Genomic DNA, 24,864 nt, shown 5'->3' with positions numbered 1-24,864 from the left:
TTCTGGCCGATGGGGGACACAGTTGTGATAACTGCAGGTCCAGTTCTAATAACTAAACACATTAAGAATCACAGCGGTTCGGAAGGGGATTTTTGTACTCGGACAGTACCAGCAACTTCCATTTACAAAATAAGAGGGATATTATGGGGCGATTCAGATGAAACTGTCTGTTGTAATTTATCCACCTGGGGTTTGAGCTTAAGGCCCTTCCTCATGTCTTTAAAACCAAACTATTAGACAGACTTGTATAACAGTTATGTAAAAAAGCACAGACCGTGGATCCAGTTTAGTATTTATTTCTTTAAGCAAATTTCACAGCTACTGTCTGCTACCATAAGGAACATCCATCCATACTGCTGTACCAACAAGCACTTAAAAAACGTAATCATTTAAAAACTTGTGATTCCCCCCTGCTTACACTCTCTACTATGCTAATAGTGTCTATAATGCTACCTGGTGGTTCCGTGAAGCTGGAAATCTCCTCTGTGCACTCTGAAACATTTTATTTGGCAATATCCACTGACCAAGGGGGGAATGTGGATGTGAAAGGACCAACACTCATCATCTCCCAGCCCTGAACTGTTCCTTTGTAAATTACAACTTTAAATGGATCCTAATCATTGTAAAATGGAAATACACTAATATATATACAGTTGAAGTCAGAGGTTTACATAGACTTTAGCCAAATACATTTAAACTCAGTTTTTCATAATTCCTGACATTTAATCCTAGTAAATATTCCCCGTTTTAGGTCAGTTAGGATCACCACTTTATTTTAAGAATGTGAAATGTCAGAATAATAGCAGAGAATAATTTATTTCAGCTTTTATTTCTTTCATCACATCCCCAGTGGGACAGAAGATTACACACACAATTATTATTGGTAGCATTGCCATTAAATTGTTTAACTTGGGTCAAACGTTTCGGGTAGCCTTCCACAAGCTTCCCACAATAATTCCTCCTGACAGAGCTGGTGTAACTGAGTCAGGTTTGTAGGCCTCCTTGCTCGCACACACTTTTTGATGATGGCCACTCCAATACCTTGACTTTGTTGTCCTTAAGTCATTTTGCCACAACTTTGGAAGTATGCTTGGGGTCATTGTCCATTTGGAAGAACCATTTGCGATCAAGCTTTAACTAGCTGACTGATGTCTTGAGATGTTGCAGGAGGGACTGGTGCACTTCACAAAATAGATAGCTTCATGAAGAAGGAAAATTGTGGATATAATTTTCCTTCTTCCTGAAGCTATTTTGTGAAGTGCACCAGTCACTCCTGCAGCAAAGCACCCCCACAACATGCATATGAACATGCATATGAAGAAGTAGAGGTGGAGGCTGTATGTGTGGCAGCATGCATATGAAGGACATTTCACCAGAAAAAAAATCCCTAACGCTCGCCAGATAAATACAACAGGAAGAATTGGTTGGAATACAATTCGATTGATCACAACTTTGTTTGGCATTCTTAAAAATCACACGAGTGAAAAAAAACATCCGGACCATTGCCACCTAGGAAATGTGTGACCTGACTTTCTCAAATAGTACTTGAATACCCCTGATCTAGTGGAAAGCCTTCCCAGAGGAGTGGAGGCTGTTATAGCAGCAAAGAGGGGACCAACTCTATATTAATGCCCATGATTTTGGAATGAGATGTTCAACTAGGTGTCCACATACTTTTGGGCATGTAGTGTACACAGCTCCTTACACCAAAATACTCTTCTCCTTAACATGAGTCCTTGTGATATGTGTGTGTGTCCCTTGAGAGGCCTGTGGGTCAGCTGGTCTTGTTTAGTAGGTAGCAGCAGCTGGGGTACAGCATGCCTGGATGAGCATACAAACTACCTCTGTCAGGATCCACATGTTCACACACACACGCGCGCGCCTCCAGCAAGGTGAGGACGACTACTTCACCGGTCTGCACCACTAGTGCAGGAAAAACAAATGTTTTCCATAATCATGTTTTTTGGGAACATATGATTACTGGATACGAGGTCATCCACATTGGATAGGTAAAGCATATGGGTTTACAGGTGGTGGGGGGGGGATAGGAAAATACATCATTTTCTCCCATTTCATGCATACTGAGCACAACTCTGAGCTCCAACTTTGGAGCTCTTTACTTGACCAGATCAATACTTGCACAGACAGTGACAGTAGAGCTCGAGGACAAATCCTTGGCATTCAACGGAAAGGAAGAGAACGTTTTTGTTCCGAGTGTGTATTCTTTCTGAATGTACACATTAGAAACACTGTCTGTATTTACTTCACTTCTACTATATCGTCAAGAAGGAAAGAAAGTTAGGAAATACATTAAATGCTGTCTTTGCTCATCAAGGTCTTCATTTGGATTGGCAGGCAGGGAAGAATATAATAAGGGTAGAGAGAGGAGGAGAGAAAAGGATGGTTGTTTCCACAGAGGTGAGTGGAGACTGAGGCAGAACGGGAAAGAGCGAACAGGCAGGAAGTAACACATTCAGCCTCCAGTGGGCTGTCGCCTTGGGCTCCACATTGACTAACGTGGAGGACACACAAAGCTAACACCTGACTAGTCCTTTTTCTACACTCACATGCCCTCCCTTTGGGCCGCAGTGTTGTTGTTGGTGAATCTGTTGAAATGCTAAATTGTTGTATCAGGAGTTATGTACATGCTTCCACAAATAAAAACACAGACACTTCTCATCCAGATTGAGAGTGTAAATGGATTTGGTTACTCGTCGTAAGGGAGAATTCAACGCTGAAGGCGGAGGGAAAAATGCATTAGCTTGAACTCTATACAGGCCTTATTGCACGCCATTTTACGACCTACAGATTTAAATAAATTGTGAAAAGTGCTATTATTGTAACAGCGTTGTTGAATCATGCCAGAAGAGTGATCTCCTTGAATCATGTTGGAATTCATAGAATATTGCTCAAAAAAGAAAGAAAAAAGAAGAGCTAATGGGCTCTCCAATCACGGCTAAAAAGGGACACCTCACCGCTAGACACTACTTGGGGCGTTTTTCCAGTACCTGCATAATTATGAGCGATGAGAGGGTGTTTCAGACATAATTATGCCCTATAGCTAGCTGGATTCTTTATTTTCATGACGGGAGAGTTCATCCAATGACGTCACTGGTTGATTGAGCCTGCTTTCTGATCTAAAAATGAATCAAGTCATGTTTTGTAGCAATTATTGTGGCCTTTGTGTTTCGCCAATTGTGTGATCACGCTGGCAGCGAGTAGATATTAACAAGTTGTCCTTGTTAAATAGAGCTATGGACTTTTCTCAACGACATTCCCATTTATCAGGACATTGCAGCACATCAAGGTTGATTCAATTTCCCTGGCTTTGTAAAGACTACTGCCTGCCGGGAGCCACACTTCCTTGATCCCACACTCGAAGGCAGGCTTTATAAACAAGAGTGTTACTAGTTTAGAAGAGCTATGTTACAGTGCACTGAGATTGCTAAATAATTTGGCTGCTTCTGAGAATTCCTCTTTCCAAGAAGAGCTGGCTGACTACATTTTTGTAAAACATTCTTTCACATAAGAACATACAGTCCTATTTATTTGAGCCAGAAGACACAAAAAGGAGTTGACAGCTGGTGATAAAAAATAATTGCGAGACTAGCAAGCATTTGCAGCCTAGACAAGCTGGACCAGGACAAGTAGTGCATTTGGAAAGAATTCAGACCCCTTGTCCTTTTCTACATTTTGTTACATTACGGCCTTATTCTAAAATGTTTGAAATAGTCCCCCCCCATCAATCTACACACAATGCCCCATTATGACAAAGCAAAAACAGGTTTTTAGATATTTTTGCAAATGTATAGAAAAGTAAATGTAAAAATATTCATATAACATTTACATAAGTACGCAGACCCTTTACTCAGTTCTTTGTTGAAGCCCCTTTGGCAGCGATTACAGCCTCGATGCTTCTTGGGTATGACGCTACAAGCTTGGAACACCTGTATTTGGGGAGTTTCTCCCACTCTTCTCTGCAGATCCTCTCAAAGCTCCATTCATCTTTCCCTCAATCCTGACTAGTCTCCAAGTCGCTGAAAAACATCCCCACAGCATGATGCTGTCACCACCATGCTTCACAGTATGGATGGTGCAAGATTCTCCTGACGTGACGCTTGGCAATCATGCCAAAGTGTTCAATCTTGGTTTCATCAGACCTGAGAATCTTGTTTCTAATGATCTGAGAGTCCTTTAGGTGCCTTTTGGCAAACTCTAAGTGGGCTGTCATGTGCCTTTTACTGAGTGGCTTTGTCTGGCCACTCTACCATAAAAGCCTGATTGGTGGAGTGCTGCAGAGATGGTTGTCCTTTTGGAAGGTTCTCCCATCGCCACAGAGGAGCTCTGTCAGAGTGACCAATGGGTTCTTGGTCACCTCCCTGTCTAAGACACTTCTCCCCCGATTGCTCAGTTTGGCTGGGCGGCCAGCTTTGGGAAGAGTCTTGGTGGTACCAAACTTCCATTTAAGAATGGAGGCCACTGTGTTCTTGGGGACCTTCAATGCTGCAGACATTTTTTGGTACCCTTCCCCAGATATGCCTTGACACAAGCCTGTCTGAGCTCTACGGACAATTCCTTCGACCTCGGTGTGGTTTTTGCTCTGACATGTACTGTCAACTGTGGGACCATATATAGACAGGTGTGTGCATTTCCAAATCATGTTCAATCAATTGAATTTACCACAGATGGACTCCCATGAAGTTGTATAAACATCAAGGATGATCAATGTAAACAGGTTGCAGCTGTGCAAACATTTCTAAAAACCTGTTTTTGCTTCATTAGGGGGTAAAGTGTGTAGATTGATGAGGAAATTTGAATTTAATCTGTTTAAGAACAAAGCTGTAACGTAACAAAATGTGGAAAAAGGGGCCTGAATACTTCCTGAATGCACTAAGTTGTTTTGCTGTCGGTAGCTAGCAATATAAGTTATCTTTTTACGAGGCAGTGTTGTTTAGTACAGTACAATTGTGATCGATTCTAGCTAGCTGTACTTGCTATACCTAAAATATACTGTAGTCTAACGTTATAGCTAGCTAGCGGAGAGTAAAGGAATGACTTTGGCAAGACGAATCAATCTTGGAGTAACTATACCTGTGTGTTGTAGCTAGCTGGCTAACATACAGTGCCTTGCGAAAATATTCGGCCCCCTTGAACTTTGCGACCTTTTGCCACATTTCAGGCTTCAAACATAAAGATATAAAACTGGATTTTTTTGTGAAGAATCAACAACAAGTGGGACACAATCATGAAGTGGAACGACATTTATTGGATATTTCAAACTTTTTTAACAAATCAAAAACTGAAAAATTGGGCGTGCAAAATTATTCAGCCCCCTTAAGTTAATACTTTGAAGCGCCACCTTTGCTGCGTTTACAGCTGTAAGTCGCTTGGGGTATGTCTATCAGTTTTGCACATCGAGAGACTGAATTTTTTTCCCATTCCTCCTTGCAAAACAGCTCGAGCTCAGTGAGGTTGGATGGAGAGCATTTGTGAACAGCAGTTTTCAGTTCTTTCCACAGATTCTCGATTGGATTCAGGTCTGGACTTTGACTTGGCCATTCTAACACCTGGATATGTTTATTTTTGAACCATTCCATTGTAGATTTTGCTTTATGTTTTGGATCATTGTCTTGTTGGAAGACAAATCTCCGTCCTAGTCTCAAGTCTTTTGCAGACTCCATCAGGTTTTCTTCCAGAATGGTCCTGTATTTGGCTCCATCCATCTTCCCATTGATTTTAACCATCTTCCCTGTCCCTGCTGAAGAAAAGCAGGCCCAAACCATGATGCTGCCACCACCATGTTTGACAGTGGGGATGGTGTGTTCAAGGTGATGTTTGGCGTAAAAGCAACACAGCTCATAACGTTTTGCATTGTTGCCAAAAAGTTCAATTTTGGTTTCATCTGACCAGAGCACCTTCTTCCACATGTTTGGTGTGTCTCCCAGGTGGCTTGTGGCAAACTTTAAACGACACTTTTTATGGATATCTTTAAGAAATGGCTTTCTTGCCACACTTCCATAAAGGCCAGATTTGTGCAATATACGACTGATTGTTGTCCTATGGACAGAGTCTCCCACCTCAGCTGTAGATCTCTGCAGTTCATCCAGAGTGATCATGGGCCTCTTGGCTGCATCTCTGATCAGTCTTCTCCTTGTATGAGCTGAAAGTTTAGAGGGACGGCCAGGTCTTGGTAGATTTGCAGTGGTCTGATACTCCTTCCATTTCAATATTATCGCTTGCACGGTGCTCCTTGGGATGTTTAAAGCTTGGGAAATCTTTTTGTATCCAAATCCGACTTTAAACTTCTTCACAACAGTATGTCGGACCTGCCTGGTGTGTTCCTTGTTCTTCATGATGCTCTCTGCTCTTTTAACGGACCTCTGAGACTATCACAGTGCAGGTGCATTTATACGGAGACTTGATTACACACAGGTGGATTGTATTTATCATCATTAGTCATTTAGGTCAACATTGGATCATTCAGAGATCCTCACTGAACTTCTGGAGAGAGTTTGCTGCACTGAAAGTAAAGGGGGCTGAATAATTTTTGCATGCCCAATTTTTCAGTTTTTGATTTGTTAAAAAAAGTTTGAAATATCCAATAAATGTCGTTCCACTTCATGATTGTGTCCCACTTGTTGTTGATTCTTCACCAAAAAATACAGTTTTATATCTTATGTTTGAAGCCTGAAATGTGGCAAAAGGTCGCAAAGTTCAAGGGGGCCGAATACTTTCGCAAGGCACTGTATGTCTGTGAGATGTCTGACTCTACACCATGCTGCTACAGTATGAATACAGACGGCACACAACAATTGCCCATGAATGACTAATAGCGTTCGTATTTCTCTCACAGACAACACCACTTGGATACAAATAAGTTGATGACTCAAGAGATGTGAAAGGTCCCATAACAACAAACTCCCTTTGTATCAAATTGTCTCCGAACACCTCACTGCACCACCAAAAACACATCATATGCTAGTGTTCCCTTTGTAGAACTGTTAAGCGTTAGTAGTATATTTTTCTTGTACTGTATATATGTCACACATTACACAGCAGGAAAAGTTATGGCAAACTCACCTTGGTATCCAGAGCAAATAAACGTTGTCTTGAAAACAAGCAATGTCTACTTTTTTGCTATATTGAGACCAATATACTGTTTTGTTACATGTTTACTTGACAACAAATTAAAGTTTCAGTGATAAACCAACTACCTGAATAATTTGTTTCAGTAGTAAGACTGAAGCTACTTTATCCTAATATATATAGTGAACAAAAATATGAACCCAACTTCTAAAGTGTTGGTCCCATGTTTCATGAGCTGAAATAAAAAACATCCCAGAAATGTTCCATATGCACAAAAATATTATTTCTCTCAAATGTTGTGCAGAAACGTGTTTACATCCCTGTCAGTGAGCATTTCTCCTTTGCCAAGATAATCCATCCACCTGACAGGTGTGGCATATCAAGAGGTTGATTAGAGGGCATGATCATTACACAGGTGCACCTTGTGCTGAGGACAATAAAAGGCCACTAAAATGTGCAGTTCTCAACACAATGCTGCAGATGTCACAAGTTGAGGGAGCATGCAAATCGGAATGCCGACTGCAGGAATGTCCACCAGAGCTGTTTCCAAATAATTTAATGTTAATCTCTCTACCATAAGCAGCCTCCAACATCGTTTCAGAGAATTTGGCAGTACGTTCAACCGCAGACCACATGTAACCATGCCAGCCCAGGACCTTCACATCTGGCTTCTTTACCTGCGGGATCGTCAAAGACCACCGACCCAAACAGCTCAATGAGACTGAGGAGTATTTCTGTCTGTAATTAAGCCTTTGTGAGGAAAAACATATTCTGATTGGCTGGGCCTTGCTCCCCAGTGGGTGGGCCTATGCCCTCCCAGGACCACCCATTGCTGCACCCCTTCCCAGTCATGTGAAATCCATCAATTAGGGCCTAATGAATTTATTTCAATTGCCCGATTTCCTTTGAGCTGGAGCTCAGTAAAATCTTTGAAATTGTTGCATTTATATTATTGTTCAGTATACATTTCATAAACATAATGAAGTGATCAAGAAGTTGAAGTCAACAGTTTATTGGTTTCTGATGCTGCTGGAATCACTTAGTCGCTTGTAAAATATATTATACAAAACACTTATATACAGCTAGCAATATATACACCACAATGCAGTTGTGACCATACTACAACATCAGTCTAACTGAATACGGATGTTGTGTTGATTGAATGTTCCAAGCATGTTCCTGAATGTTTTTCAGCTGGTGAACTTCTTCTTGTGTTGGGTAATGGCAGCTGGTTTAGCAGGCTTTGGCACTGTGGCGATGTTGAGTTTGGGGGGGCTGCAACTCTGGCTCCTTGTAGAAAACTCTCTGGTCTTTCCTGCAATCCACAGCCAGGTGAGCAAGCCTCATACCCTTTCTTTATCACTCACTGCTTCGACCTATTGCAGAAGATGTGCTTGTACTGCAGGTCTCCTAGAAAGACATGGAGGCAGGTCATGAGGATGTGTAACCATAAAATAAACCAGGTTCCTCTGTAAAAAAAAAAGGAACTGTAGACTGGTGTGTGTTTCATTATACTCAATCAATAAATGGGGCTTTGCTGGGCTGTTAGCAAAGATATGAACAGTTTGATGGGTGCTTGACTTGTAGACTGCCTAGTTGTCTTATTGTGTATGAGCACCTATAGTTGTGCTGTTGCGGAGAGCACTGCCAACAGTAGAGTGAATAGGCAGGAAGAGTATACGAACAGCCCCTCTCCCCCATGTCAAAGAACTGACTGCAATGATGGGAATAGTTTGAGGAACACTTGTGTATTGGTGATATTTATCATGTCAATAGGTCATACATGCTAACCTTTACACAATACCCACCCCCCAACGGACAACAGTCAGTCACCCACACCAACCCCTCTTTACTAATACCTCCCTTTCCCAACCAAGTTGTAGCCTACTTGTAAACACACCAACTATGACAGATACAGACCATGTTAAAGCCTAGCTCCAGTAGATTATTTGCTCATCATGGAGTCATGGAAAGGTTTAGTTGATTTTAGAAGGTGACTTACACTAGTTCCTGGTGCTGAGCTTGGATGTTGATGCCTCTGCAGATGATGGGATCGGACTCTAAAAAGAACACTGCTAGTCACGTTAGCTAGCTAACTAACTAAAGCAGAGGCTAACTGTTAACCAACGTTACCTAACAATGCTTATATTAGCTTGCAAAGTTACAAATCATGTCTCCAGTAGCAGCCGACTAATTACATTGATATGCTTTGGAATATAGCCAGCATATTATTGAAGCTAGCTAGCTAGATTTGTTTTGATTAACAACTGTAGCTCTCTAGCTTTTTAGCTAGGTAACGTTAACGATCTTACCGTGTGGGTTTGCAGCGCCGATGTTGGCTGATGGGATCTCTTCCTCTTCGAAGTGAGGGGGGATTCGATGGAATAACATTCCCTTTGAAAGTATGATGACATGGCAAACCCATCAACTGGGGTTGATGGGGTTTCCATTTAACATTGAAAGTCAACTTAAAGCTGAATGAAAAGCTAACAACTTGCAAAGCTCTGTAAATATAACCCGAGAGCTAATGCAAGACATTTTACAAGAACACTATATTGGGAGTATAACTGAGCAGCAGACCTACAGCGAATGGTGTTAACATGAGCATGCAGGATTTACAAGGTACATGCATAAATAGTCCCAAGTTTGCCCAAGTCAAAGACAGTCGACACACATAGTTGCTAGAAACAGGAGGCGTATAAATGGAAACAGAAGAGTGAATAATGGATTAGGGGAAGGTACAGTGGGTGAACTCTTCTCCATATTCTCCTGTCAGAGTTCTTAATATGAACACAGCGGGGCCCTGGGCTGCCACAGCCTAACCAGCCAGGTGATGGCTCTCTGGCCAGGAGCTGCCACAGCCTAACCAGCCAGGTGATGGCTCTCTGGCCAGGAGCTGCCACAGCCTAACCAGCCAGGTGATGGCTCTCTGGCCAGGAGCTGACACAGCCTAACCAGCCAGGTGATGGCTCTCTGGCCAGGAGCTGACACAGCCTAACCAGCCAGGTGATGGCTCTCTGGCCAGGAGCTGAGCTGCCACAGCCTATACAGCCAGGAGATGGCTCTCTGGCCAGGAGCTGCCACAGCCTAACCAGCCAGGTGATGGCTCTCTGGCCAGAAGCTGCCACAGCCTAACCAGTCAGGTGATGGCTCTCTGGCCAGGAGCAGTGGCTCCAGTAACTGCTTATTCCCCATATAGCCTAGCACACTACCTGGCCCAGCCTAAACAGGTGGCCTAATGGCTCTAGTCTGGAGCTCAGTCTCAAGCATCTACAACTAGTGCACTACTTCCGACCAAAGTCACATAGTGCGGTCGCAGAGTACTATAGGGAATAGGGTCCGCAGAAGCCCCTGGGTAGAATTGGTGTACCCTCATTCAATCATAACCTTTGCTGACGGAGATGCACCAAGATACTGATCCAAGGGCATCTTTGTGTTTTCAGCATAGAAACATGAGGCGTATGAACGGGGACACGGGAGAGTGAATTATGGTTTTGTTAAATACATGTACAGAAACGGTATTTCTATGTGTATTCACACAGTGTCTAGTGGTAACTTCAGCAGCAGTCTCTCCGGATAAGTCCTGGAGGGCAGTGGAGTACGCAAGGTTCTGTCATATTTATCTCAACACCTAATTGATTCCTCCGATCAATTCATTGGACATGTCACAGACGTGCTCCAGGTGAGAATTGGTTGCCAATGATTACTTTCTCTCAAATAATTAATTACCAGAGCTAATTAATTAAGTTCTGGAGCGTGGTGATAAGTTCTGGAGCGTGGTGATAAGTTCTGGAGCGTGGTGATAAGTTCTGGAGCGTGGTGATAAGTTCTGGAGCGTGGTGATAAGTTCTGGAGCGTGGTGATAAGTTCTGGAGCGTGGTGATAAGTTCTGGAGCGTGGTGATAAGTTCTGGAGCGTGGTGATAAGTTCTGGAGCGTGGTGATAAGTTCTGGAGCGTGGTGATAAGTTCTGGAGCGTGGTGATAAGTTCTGGAGCGTGGTGATAAGTTCTGGAGCGTGGTGATAAGTTCTGGAGCGTGGTGATAAGTTCTGGAGCGTGGTGATAAGTTCTGGAGCGTGGTGATAAGTTCTGGAGCGTGGTGATAAGTTCTGGAGCGTGGTGATAAGTTCTGGAGCGTGGTGATAAGTTCTGGAGCGTGGTGATAAGTTCTGGAGCGTGGTGATAAGTTCTGGAGCGTGGTGATAAGTTCTGGAGCGTGGTGATAAGTTCTGGAGCGTGGTGATAAGTTCTGGAGCGTGGTGATAAGTTCTGGAGCGTGGTGATAAGTTCTGGAGCGTGGTGATAAGTTCTGGAGCGTGGTGATAAGTTCTGGAGCGTGGTGATAAGTTCTGGAGCGTGGTGATAAGTTCTGGAGCGTGGTGATAAGTTCTGGAGCGTGGTGATAAGTTCTGGAGCGTGGTGATAAGTTCTGGGACACGGTGATAACCGGAATTCCCCGGAGCGGCAGGATTAGTGACCGACATGTGAAGCACTTTGGCTCCTGATATAAAGAAGGGAAACACTAATGGTGGAAGCCACCATTTGCCCATTTAACTTTCTTGATTTGGTCGGACAGGGGAAACAGAAGAGGAACCATCTAGATGACTACTTCTGAAAGCAATTCAGAATCACAACCACTTCAAACCCCTCAGGTTATTAATAGCAAATGTAACAATATCAACACTGTTAGAGGATTGACTGAGGTCATATGTGGATGTAGCTGATTGTGTTGAATACACCCACACAACAACAACAAAAAGAGCTTCAAGTGTTTGGATTAAAAAGCAAGCAAAACCATGTCATTGCATGCATTTAGTCAATGACATGAAAGGCCTCAGGTTATTGGAAATAAATGTGATGGCGCAAACAGAGGATTGACAGCAGTCAAAGAAGACTGGTCCATCGTAACCAAACCTGGTTGTGTTTATACCGTGTACTGTGCTTACAGTGTATAAGCAAAGGCCTATAAAATCACACGGTCAGAAAAAAGAAAGGAATTTAACACATCAATCCAAATCCACCCTGGATTGGATTCAGGTAAAAGTGCTGTACATTAAATCCATTGTGGCTACTCGCCTCCTACACCCAGATTAGGGCGATAGACCAAATTAATTGATGTTTTAGCGCGATATCCCAAATGCCTGTATTGCAAGAATAAAGGTTTATGTTGTTTTTATGCACCTTTAGGTCTTTTTGGTGCTGTATGCTGCCTTCCTTTTACACACACCAAGCCCCCCCACCCCTGACACTCACAACAACAAAGATCACTTCTTCCTCTCTGACAAGCAGTTTCAATTCACTATTTGCATTTGAGATTTGGTCCAATAGAAACGGTCATATGGACACCGAAACACATTCAGACAATATTTTACTGTAATAGAGGATAACGACCTTTCTAATGATACAATTGTGTGTGTCTCAACTCCTCATTGGCAACTCGTTCTCTTTCTGAGAAATAAGGTAGGCCATTTTATTTCAACATCTGAACACAGTGTAAATGGTTGTTGGTTCTGGTCATTTCTTTCCCAAAAAGGTCATTTTCATAGACTTGAAAGTCAGATCAGTGATTATTGCGAAAATGCAGATTTTAATTAAATAATTAGTGGGTCTTCTGGTTGTGGAAGGCTTATATTTACCTGGGTATAATTTCACAAGCCCTAAATTCACTTGATTATTGCTGACTGCTTGAAATGCAGTGTATTACACACACACACACACACACACACCTTACTAATATTGAGTTGCACCCCCCTTTTTTAGCCCATAGAACAGCCTCAATTCGACGGGGCATGGACTCTACAATGAGTTGAAAGCGTTCCACAGGGATGCATGTCCCCAGGCACCCTCATTTGTTGACTTCTGTGATCGAAAAAGCCTTGGTTTCATGCATATCAACATCAGAAGCCTTCTCCCTAAGTTTGTTTTACTCACTGCTTTAGCACACTCTGCTAACCCTGATGTCCTTGCCGTGTCTGAATCCTGGCTCAGGAAGGCCACCAAAAACTCAGAGATTTCCATACCCAACTATAACATCTTCTGTCAAGATAGAACTGCCAAAGGGGGAGGAGTTGCAGTCTACTGCAGAGATAGCCTGCAAAGTAATGTCATACTTTCCAGGTCCATACCCAAACAGTTCGAACTACTAATTCTGAAAATTACTCTCTCCAGAAATAAGTCGCTCACTGTTGCCGCCTGCTACCGACCCCCCTCAGCTCCCAGCTGTGCCCTGGACACCATTTGTGAATTGATTGCCCCCCATCTAGCTTCAGAGTTTGTTCTGTTAGGTGACCTAAACTGGGATATGCTTAACACCCCGGCAGTCCTACAATCTAAGCTAGATGCCCTCAATCTCACACAAATCATCAAGGAACCCACCAGGTACAACCCTAACTCTGTAAGCAAGGGCACCCTCATAGACGTCATCCTGACCAACTGGCCCTCCAAATACACCTCCGCTGTCTTCAATCAGGATCTCAGCGACCACTGCCTCATTGCCTGTATCCGCTACGGTGCCGCAGTCAAACGACCACCCCTCATCACTGTCAAACGCTCCCTAAAACACTTCTGTGAGCAGGCCTTTCTAATCGACCTGGCCCGGGTACCCTGGAAGGACATTGACCTCATCCCGTCAGTTGAGGATGCCTGGTCATTCTTTAAGAGTAACTTCCTCACCATTTTAGATAAGCATGCTCTGTTCAAAAAATGCAGAACTAAGAACAGATACAGCCCTTGGTTCACTCCAGACCTGACTGCCCTCGACCAGCACAAAAACATCCTGTGGCGGACTGCAATAGCATCGAACAGTCCCCGCGATATGCAACTGTTCAGGGAAGTCCGGAACCAATACACGCAGTCAGTCAGGAAAGCTAAGGCCAGCTTCTTCAGGCAGAAGTTTGCATCCAGTAGCTCTAACTCCAAAAAGTTCTGGGACACTGTGAAGTCCATGGAGAACAAGAGCACCTCCTCCCAGCTGCCCACTGCACTGAGGCTAGGGAACACGGTCACCACCGACAAATCCATGATTATTGAAAACTTCAACAAGCATTTCTCAACGGCTGGCCATGCCTTCCGCCTGGCTACTTCAACCTCGACCAACAGCTCCGGACCCCCCGCAGCTCCTCGCCCAAGCCTCTCCAGGTTCTCCTTTACCCAAATCCAGATAGCAGATGTTCTGAAAGAGCTGCAAAACCTGGACGCGTATAAATCAGCTGGGCTTGACAATCTGGACCCTCTATTTCTGAAACTAACCGCCGCCATTGTCGCAACCCCTATTACCAGCCTGTTCAACCTCTCTTTCATATCGTCTGAGATCCCCAAGGATTGGAAAGCTGCCGCAGTCATCCCCCTCTTCAAAGGGGGAGACACCCTGGACCCAAACTGTTACAGACCTATATCCATTCTGCCTTGCCTATCTAAGGTCTTCGAAAGCCAAGTCAACAAACAGGTCACTGACCATCTCGAATCCCACCGCACCTTCTCCGCTATGCAATCTGGTTTCCGAGCCGGTCACGGGTGCACCTCAGCCACACTCAAGGTACTAAACGACATCATAACCGCCATCGATAAAAGACCGTGCTGTGCAGCCGTCTTCATTGCCAAGGCTTTCGACTCTGTCAATCACCATATTCTTATCGGCAGACTCAGTAGCCTCGGTTTTTCGGATGACTGCCTTGCCTGGTTCACCAATTACTTTGCAGACAGAGTTCAGTGTGTCAAATCGGAGGGCATGCTGTCCGGTCCTCTGGCAGTCTCTATGGGGGTGCCACAGGGTTCAATTCTCGGGCCGACTCTTTTCTCTGTATATATCAATGATGTTGCTCTTGCTGCGGGCGATTCCCTGATCCACCTCTACGCAGACGACACCATTCTATATACTTTCGGCGCGTCATTGGACACTGTGCTATCTAACCTCCAAACGAGCTTCAATGCCATACAACACTCCTTCCGTGGCCTCCAACTGCTCTTAAACGCTAGTAAAACCAAATGCATGCTTTTCAACCGATCGCTGCCTGCACCCGCATGCCCGACTAGCATCACCACACTGGATGGTTCCGACCTTGAATATGTGGACACCTATAAGTACCTAGGTGTCTGGCTAGACTGCAAACTCTCCTTCCAGACCCATATCAAACATCTCCAATCGAAAATCAAATCAAGAGTCGGCTTTCTATTCCGTAACAAAGCCTCCTTCACTCACGCTGCCAAGCTTACCCTAGTAAAACTGACTATCCTACCGATCCTCGACTTCGGCGATGTCATCTACAAAATTGCTTCCAACACTCTTCTCAGCAAACTGGATGCAGTTTATCACAGTGCCATCCGTTTTGTCACTAAAGCACCTTATACTACCCACCACTGCGACCTGTATGCTCTAGTCGGCCGGCCCTCGCTACATATTCGTCGCAAGACCCACTGGCTCCAGGTCGTCTACAAGGCCATGCTAGGTAAAGCTCCGCCTTATCTCAGTTCACTGGTCACGATGGCAACACCCATCCGTAGCACGCGCTCCAGCAGGTGTATCTCACTGATCATCCCTAAAGCCAACACCTCATTCGGCCGCCTTTCGTTCCAGTACTCTGCTGCCTGTGACTGGAACGAATTGCAAAAATCGCTGAAGTTGGAGACTTTTATCTCCCTCACCAACTTCAAACATCAGCTATCTGAGCAGCTAACCGATCGCTGCAGCTGTACATAATCTATTGGTAAATAGCCCACCCATTTTCACCTACCTCATCCCCACAGTTTTTATTTATTTACTTTTCTGCTCTTTTGCACACCAATATCTCTACCTGTACATGATAATTTATCAATCCAGTGTTAATCTGCAATATTGTAATTATTCGCCTACCTCCTCATGCCTTTTGCACACTTTGTATAGAGACTCCCCCTTTTTTTTTCTCTCTACTGTGTTATTGACTTGTTAATTGTTTACTCCATGTGTAACTCTGTGTTGTCTGTTCACACTGCTATGCTTTATCTTGGCCAGGTCGCAGTTGTAAATGAGAACTTGTTCTCAACTAGCCTACCTGGTTAAATAAAGGTGAAATAAAAAACAACTGTGGGAAGAATTGGAGTCAAGTTGGCTGGATGTCCTTTGGGTGGTGGACCATTGTTGATACACGGGAAACTGTTGTGTGAAAACCCCAGCAGCATTGCAGTTCTTGACACTACTACCATACCCGTTCAACAGCACTTAAATCTTTTGTTTTGCCCATTCACCCTCTGAATGGCACACACAATTACATGTCTCAATCTTAACCTGTCTCCTCCCCTTAATCTACACTGACTGAAGTCGATTCAACAAGTGACATCAATAAAATATCATAGACTGACCAGGTGAAAGCTATGTCATTGAAAGAGCAGGTATTCCTAATGTTTTGTACACTCAGTGTATAACGTGAATCGCACATTTTTTTATTTAATTAGGCAAGTCAGTTAAGAACAAATTCTTATTTACAATGATGACCAATCCCGGCAAAACCCGGACGATGCTGGGCCAAATGGGACTCCCGATCACGGCCGGTTGTGATACAGAATGGAATCGAACCAGGGTCTGTAGTGACGCATCTAGCACCGAGATGCAGTGCCTTAGACCGCTGTGTCACTTGGGAGCCCAAGTTAGAAAGCAATAGAAATATGGTTTAATAATCGTCCAGCCCTAACCCAGATGAATCATTAACAGTAAGCTAGAAGTTAAAATAGACAGGCACACACACTACTAATGATGGAAAAGAGAATCGCTCATCTCAAAGACTGCTTGTTTACACACACAGCAGGAGGCCTATAACTGGTGTCTCTAGAGAGACTAGCGCCATCCTGAGATAGAACAGAGTATTGCAGTGAAGCAACATTAGTCCAATATTTTATTTTTATTTAACATTTATTTAACTAGGAAAATGAGTTAAGAACAAATTCTTATTTTACAATGACGGCTTACCCCGGCCAAACTCTCCCTTAGCCAAGACGACGCTGGGCCAATTGTGTGCTTCCCAATGGGACTCCGGTTGTGATACAACCTGGGATCGAACCAGGGTCTGTAGTGACGCCTCTAGCACTGAGATGCAGTGCCTTAGAACGCTGCGCCACTCGTTTGTGTGGGTGTGAGGCCATTTATATTTGTGGTGATTGTGATCCTACATATTCTGAAACTGAAATAATCCTTCTAGACAAATCTTCGAGGTAGGCCTAAGCTGTGGGGGAGGGACCAGTTGGTAACTAGGCTGAACTTGGTCATCACGGCAGCAGATTTAAAATCACAGAGGAACTGAAGAAAACTCATACTTGGACTATCAATCTCCTTAATTCAGACAGACACCAATGTAGAGGACAACCCCACCCCCGGTTCTCAGTGCTGCATGCTGGTAAAGATCTGTTCTGTCTGCCCCCTGCCCTGCGTGGGCACCTGGCGGTGACAGCAGGAGGCTGTGGAATTCCTCTGTAGCGTGGTCACGGTCCGCACAGCACTGAAGACGACGTCTCTAATGAGCCTGCCCACTGCGCTGCTCCTCTACTGTGGAGTGTGAATGGAGCGAGAGAGAGTGTGTGTGTGTGTGTGTGTGTGTAAGCAGGAGTATTTGAGGCATCCAACTGGGTTGCTACAACGTGGAGTGGCTCTTACTCGTGTGGTTTCTTGTGTGTGTTGCGTTAACGCGGGAGGCCTCCGCTCTGTGGGATGATGGTTCCGTAATCAGCTAAATGGCCTGATTCTAAATGCCTTGAACCCAGATCCCACTACACACACACACACACACAACTGAATCACATCTCTAATGACAGAAGGGACTAGGTATTAGTGCTCCGTTCTTTAGGACCCTGTGCGGTGTTGTGTTTTGACTGTGCTCTGGGTGGTGTGTGTGTTTTACAAGCATTTCACTACACCTGCAATAACATCTGCTAAAAATGTGTCTGTGACCAATAAAATGTGATTTGATTTGTTGTACTCACTGCTGCTGCAGTGCTGCTTGTCGATGGTCTGTCCCTGAGTGCTGTTTCCAGCATTCTCCTCTACAGCCGGCTTCCTGGTGGTTACCACGGCAGCCAGGGGGACAGGCGGAAAGGCCGGAGTCTGGAGGTCTGCAGATAACACACCAGATCAATTAACACACACACACACACACACACACACTGAAGGGGATGTAAGTGTACAGACAGACACCGAGACAAAACAGCATTCATCGATTGAGGAATCCAAATAACTAGAATCCAGTGGACAACTTCAAGTACTTTGGTCTGTGCGTTTGTGTGTGTGCGTCAGAGTGCCTCTAAATGTTCCTGTGAGTCAGGCTGTCTGATAAGAGGAATACATGAGGTATCAAACCAACGTCAGGGAGCAGACATCTCCATTCTAACACACTGATACTTAGCACACACACACCTGCACTTACACACTTCCCCGACTACAGGTCAGAGCAATATAATCCCAGATGAGGTTTAGCTGATGCAACCCAACACCAGGCGATCCAACAGCACAAACTGATACTTTCAGCATTTCTCACTGCTGAATTCCCTGTCAGACAGCTAACTTCTGCTCCTAAAATATTAATTTGTGGGGGAGGCTGTGTGTGTGTGTGTGTGTGTGGTGTGTGTGTGCTGTCTTTCTGAGAAAGGAGACTTTTAGCCTTAACGGTTAAGATGAAAATGTTGGAAAATCTCTCATGTGGTAAGAGTGTATCGCCCTGCACACAACCCATTCTCCCTTTTCCCTTCACTCCCCATTCCAGCACCATCACAGGAGGGGCTTGCCTCAGTTATGCACACTATGTGCAGTGTGTGTAGATTTTTACATGATCCTGTATGTGTGTTTGTGTCAGTGTGTGTGTGTGATTGCACGTGGTTGAGCGTGTGTGATTGTGTGTGTAGAATCAAGCAGCATATGTACATGTTGTATAACCAATTACCTATGACTACTAATACTATCCCTCTATCCTCCTTGTACATGTGCACTAATTAGTTTGTTTGTGCATGACAGTCTCTCTTGACTTTACATATGAATAAATGATTGGATCCCATTAGAGGCTAGTTATGTAATCGCCAATCACCCTGGAGCAGTGAACACACTGTTGACTAGTGGAACATCATGAGCTACTACATATGCCCATAGGGCGGTGCACAATGGACCACGCACCGTCCGGGATAGGGGTGGGTTTGGCCGGGGTAGGCTGTCATTGTAAATATGAATTTGTTCTTTACTGACTTGCCTAGTTAAATAAAGGTTCAATTAAATAAACATAGTACAGAACCTTGGAATATAACACCACTCCCTCTGTGTGTGTGTGTGTGTGTGTGTGTGTGTGTGTGTGTGTGTGTGTGTGTGTGTGTGTGTGTGTGTGTGTGTGTGTGTGTGTGTTCCTCACCCCTCTTTCTGTGCGACTCCTTGATGTCCTCACAAATGCGGTGGAACTCAGGGTCGAGCTCTGAGGCCAGCATGGCGTGAGCCGTGTCTTTTAGACTACATGCCCTGTGGCGGATGATCTTATCTGGAGGGAGAGAACAGACTGACATGAACACACACATTGTATGAACACACACATTGGCATTGTAGAAACATTACAGCAACAGTTTAAATGACTTCGCCCTGTAGAGTCATATGACAGCTCTTATTATTATCATCATATAATTAATTCCTTCGTCTCCCTGCCTCTGACCCTCACTAGCCTTGCCCCTCAACCCTCCCTCTGCTGGACACAACACAAACTACTGGCTGTGTTGCTGTCTGGCCCCCAACACTGGGCACAAGGGATTATACTGTTCTCTCACTGTTTGGATGGAGACAAAAGAGCTGCCTTTGGTGGTGACTTAAGAGACAAGCCTCAGGAATACAGTCAATCTTATCCTCCCTTCTCACAAAGACACACATATTGAATATCTAAACACAGACAGAGACCGGCACACACCTTCCCTCTAACATCATCAAATCTGGTTTTATCCTAAAAAGCAAATGTCTGAGGGAAAAATAATATGAGCAGCAAAGGAGACGTAGTGTTTGCACTTGTGTGTGTCCACGTGTGTAAAGAGATGTCCTGCTCTCATTATGCCACCCAGCCAACAGGTACAGACAGAGGTCACCATCTGACAGCTTCTAACCACTAATTAAAAGACGGCCTAATAGCAGCAGTGTGTATGTATCGGTACTATTCGTCTGTCAGAGTGTGAGGTGACAGGGTGCGGCGTGAGTGTTGAGTGGAAGTCTGTTCCATTATCGAACCCTGTCACTTCTGTGGAGAACTGACAAGGACATTCCACCACCTCCCGGGTGCTGTGTAGACAGAGTTTGTTGGCTGTGAGTTTGACGATGTTTGGGCGTTTTCCTCTAGAGGTGGAGCGGGTTTGACAGTGTAGAGCGGATAGATTTGGTTTTCTAACATAATGAAGTGAGAGAAACGCAGGGGAAAAAGACATTCCTGCAAGACTGCAGAGGACAGCCTCAGCTTTGACTCCAAACAGAGGGAGAGGAGGAGAAAGATGAGAACAGAAAGAGGGGAAGTAGAAGAGGCACGATGAACCAACCAATTATCGACCATACGAGGCAGGGGCATCAGTTGGGTAAGGCAGAGTTGCAGACATCATACCCGAGCTCAAGACCAAAAAATGTCAAAGAAGGCTACAAAATAGTCGACTAACATCATTACAATCCCGATTCAAATTCAACGGCTGTTAACGTATTGGCTTTAGGACCATGAGGAGTCAGACAGTTTGCTTTGCTGGTCAGACAATTAGGCAGTGCACTGATTGCTTTGAATTGGATATTGGATATTGAACTCTGCCTTGTAAGCCTCGTGGCCAGCTGTTTTATGCACCAATAGGCTACTGGAAGATCAGCTTCCCCTAAAGTACATTCACAAAGTTAGCTATATAAATTACTTGTGCCTATATATAAGAATGTCTTACAGTGGATTGTTACAAGCAATTTCATTAGTGTGCAGGGCAAATAGCCTAACAAATAGCTGAATGTTGAGTTGCAGCGGTTAGTGTGAAGCAGTTAAATAAGCCTAATCGCAATATTTCTGAACATAAATAGTAGGAAAAACATAGCTTAGGACAATGGCTATTGCTGAAAAGAGAAGACAAAGAAAATACTAATCTGTCTATAGTTATCAAAATTCTCAACCAGTTGAGTGAACCGCAGCGCATCTTACTGGCACCAGCCGAAACGGCAGCGCATCTTAGTGGCACCAGGGGAAACCGCAGCGTATCATACTGGCACCAGGGGAAACAGCAGCGCATCATACTGGCACCAGCCGAAACGGCAGCGTATCATACTGGCACCAGCCGAAACGGCAGCGTATCATACTGGCACCAGGGGAAACCGCAGCGTATCATACTGGCACCAGGGGAAACCGCAGCGTATCATACTGGCACCAGGGGAAACCGCAGCGTATCATACTGGCACCAGCCGAAACGGCAGCGCATCTTACTGGCACCAGGGGAACCGGCAGCGTATCATACTGGCACCAGGGGAACCCGCAGCGTATCATACTGGCACCAGGGGAAACCGCAGCGTATCATACTGGCACCAGGGGAAACCGCAGCGTATCATACTGGCACCAGGGGAAACCGCAGCGTATCTTACTGGCACCAGGGGAAACCGCAGCGCATCTTACTGACACCAGGGGAAACCGCAGCGTATCATACTGGCACCAGCCGAAACGGCAGCGCATCTTACTGGCACCAGGGGAACCGGCAGCGTATCTTACTGGCACCAGGGGAAACCGCAGCGTATCATACTGGCACCAGCCGAAACGGCAGGGCATCTTACTGGCACCAGGGGAACCGGCAGCGTATCATACTGGCACCAGGGGAAACCGCAGCGTATCATACTGGCACCAGGGGAAACCGCAGCGTATCATACTGGCACCAGGGGAAACCGCAGCGTATCTTACTGGCACCAGGGGAAACGGCAGCGTATCATACTGGCACCAGGGGAAACCGCAGTGTATCTTACTGGCACCAGGGGAAACCGCAGCGTATCATACTGGCACCAGGGGAAACCGCAGCGTATCTTACTGGCACCAGGGGAAACCGCAGCGCATCTTACTGACACCAGGGGAAACCACAGCGTATCTTACTGGCACCAGCCGAAACGGCAGCGTATCATACTGGCACCAGGGGAAACCGCAGCGTATCTTACTGGCACCAGCCGACCGGTGAGTGCACATATTCACTGCCTTTATCATTGGATCAGTATGACTGGAAAGTTTTTTGGGGACAATAACTTTCTCCTACAGGCTAGAAGGACATCATATTTGCGTCTCCCATTTTCATTAGACTAGATTAGATGGTTGCATTCAAGACAAGGTCGTTTTACATTTGTCAGTGTCAGCAGAGTAGGCTCCACATTCTTGCCATATTAAAAAAAGTTGCTATGTCTCCAGTCATATAAAGTGTAGTAGAACTGCATGGAATGTGTTCATAAAAGACCACATTTTTCACATGCAAAGAAAGAAGAAACATCTCTGATTAGGCCTACTCGGTCACTATGTGCTCAGGCATGCATTGTTCAGAACTGTGTTTTGCTAACAGTGATTGAGATATATTAGCCTAAATTATGACTACGCAATCTACTCATGACATTAGAAATAGTAGCCCATCTTAAATTAGTCTGCAAATGTGATGATAGAAGTTGCGATTTTAAGGTGAAAAATTGATGTCTATTTGAAGTTGGCCTTGTTGTTACTTGATAGTGTGTACTATGCATTTATTTCACATTCCAGTGTAAGTTCTGTTCCACAAGTAAATTAGTCCATGTATGATGAGGTTTAGTAGTGGTTGGCATTGTATATGCTGTTCCACAGACCTTTAAACCTAATATTGTGTGACAATGTCATACCCTATGTTACAGTTGCCACAAAGTTGGAAGCACAGAACTCTAGAATGTCATTGTATGCTGTAGCGTTAAGATTGAGCTCCAGAGTGGCGCAGCGGTCTAAGACATTGCATCTCAGTGCTAGAGGCGTCACTACAGACCCTGTAATTGCGACAGACGATTTTTGAGGAACTTCAGTACTTGGCGATCCTGTTAGCTAAACGTATGTGGCTTACCGCTTCGTGGTTGAGCCGTTGTTGCTCATAGACGTTTCCACTTCACAATAACAGCACTTACAGTTGACCAGGGCAGATTTTATAAACCTGTCAGCAACAGGTGTGGCAGAAATGGCCAAATCCACTGATTTGAAAAGGGTGTACACATACTTTGGTGATGTAGTGTATATAGGTGTGTTTCAAAAAGCCATCAAGTCTGAGAAAATTCCAAAATGATCAAATGTGATTGCACTGGGCTGGACTCTATTCCCAGGGACACTAGAGGATGGAGTCTCGTACTGGGCTTATCAAAACTCCTTAATTGCATTTTCCCTTTCGTGCATCCTTTGTAGCCACTGCATTTAAACAAATGACAGGGGCTCTCCACCTGCCTTTCGGTTACTGGCCCAACACTCTAACCACTTGGCTAGCTGCCGTGTGTGTGTGTGTGTGTGTGTGTGTGTGTGTGTGTGTGTGTGTGTGTGTGCAAGTAAATCTACATTTAACTGAGTAGCAAGCCGTTAGAAATGACCTTCTTTGGTTTAGTGGGCGCACAGATTTACAGTATCCCAGGGAGATCAATTTGAATTGATTGGTTGTCGGGTCTTCAGTCTCTAGGCTTCCATCACTATGGCTTTCAATTATTGCCACAGCATAGTTATTCCATTGTGACAGACAGAGGGAACTTCAGTTTTTCCCACAGCGTGGGAATTATTCATAAGCCTGAATCCATACATATTTTTACTTTCCCATAAGCACCAACACAGCCCGCGTGTTTAAATAATGTATGCTATTCTAATTGATTTGACAATACTTTTTTTGCAAGTCTTCAACTGCGTGGGAGTGTGGGATTGTGTGTGTGAGACTGTGTGCACGTGGCCCCTGCTTCTCAGGGTGTGTGGGTAGTAATTTATTTTTTTAATTTATTTTACCTTTATTCTACTAGGCAAGTCAGTTAAGAACAAATTCTTATTTTCAGAACGACAGATTTGTACCTTGTCAGCTCGGGGATTTGAACTTGCAACCTTTCGGTTACTAGTCCAATGCTCTAACCACTAGGCTACCCTGCCACCCTGTATGTAGTGTAGAATGTGTGAAGTGCTTTTTCCTTTTATCTGGCTACACTGGCAGTAACAGTGGTGCAGAGGATGAGGTTGAGATAAAAAATGGATTGAAATGGGCCACTGAGAAACAAAAATATTCTCATGCAGATGCAGCTTTGCAGAGAGAAACAGCAGAGACATTAAGCTGGGGCGATGATCGTTTTAGGGGGTTCTGTCTCACTGTGCATATGATTTCAAGTTGAGTGAAGAAAGAAAACCAATTCCAAGTTGTCACTGCCTTGGAGCACTTTTATAAATCATAATGAATAAGACTCATATCTACTACATCTAATTACTTTTGTCACAGGCAAATGTATCAGATGAAGAGCTGGGGTTTAAATTCTCCTGTGTCATCGTACATGGGTAAAGTGTTAAGTGAATGGAAACGGAAGCAGAAGATAGTACTGATAATTGCTGGTGTGTGACTGTGACTAAACAATGTTTAGGTTGGTTAGACAAGACAGAGCTAGTCTTCACGAGATAAGCCTTGCATGCCACTATGTTGTATAGCTGCAGCGTACTAATAACGTAAGTCTGAGAAACGGACACCGAATCACTCAAAACTGACAAGCTAGGCACATCCCCAGTTGGATCTACAAGCTAGGCACATCCCCGGTTGGATCTACAAGCTAGGCACATCCCCGGTTGGATCTACAAG

The 24,864-nt window shown here is 44.5% G+C and overlaps 1 protein-coding gene across 2 annotated transcripts in view; it reads right to left on the bottom strand.

Annotated features, from left to right (window-relative positions):
• The window catches only part of atad2b (ATPase family AAA domain containing 2B), a 128,010-nt gene that overhangs the window by 58,682 nt on the left and 44,464 nt on the right, over window positions 1–24,864 (bottom strand). For both annotated transcript variants that reach the window (XM_064991388.1, XM_064991389.1), the window contains exons 23-24: window positions 19,440–19,562; window positions 18,031–18,159 (exon numbers count right to left, since the gene is read on the bottom strand). In XM_064991388.1, the coding sequence (XP_064847460.1) occupies window positions 18,031–18,159; window positions 19,440–19,562 (252 nt within the window). The remainder of the gene's footprint in view (window positions 1–18,030; window positions 18,160–19,439; window positions 19,563–24,864) is intronic.

This window comes from Oncorhynchus masou, chromosome 16 (genome assembly GCF_036934945.1).
Source record: "Oncorhynchus masou masou isolate Uvic2021 chromosome 16, UVic_Omas_1.1, whole genome shotgun sequence".
NCBI lineage: Eukaryota > Metazoa > Chordata > Actinopteri > Salmoniformes > Salmonidae > Oncorhynchus > Oncorhynchus masou.
The sequence above is the reverse complement of the archived record's forward strand: the minus strand, read 5'-3'. Positions and strand labels throughout refer to the sequence as shown.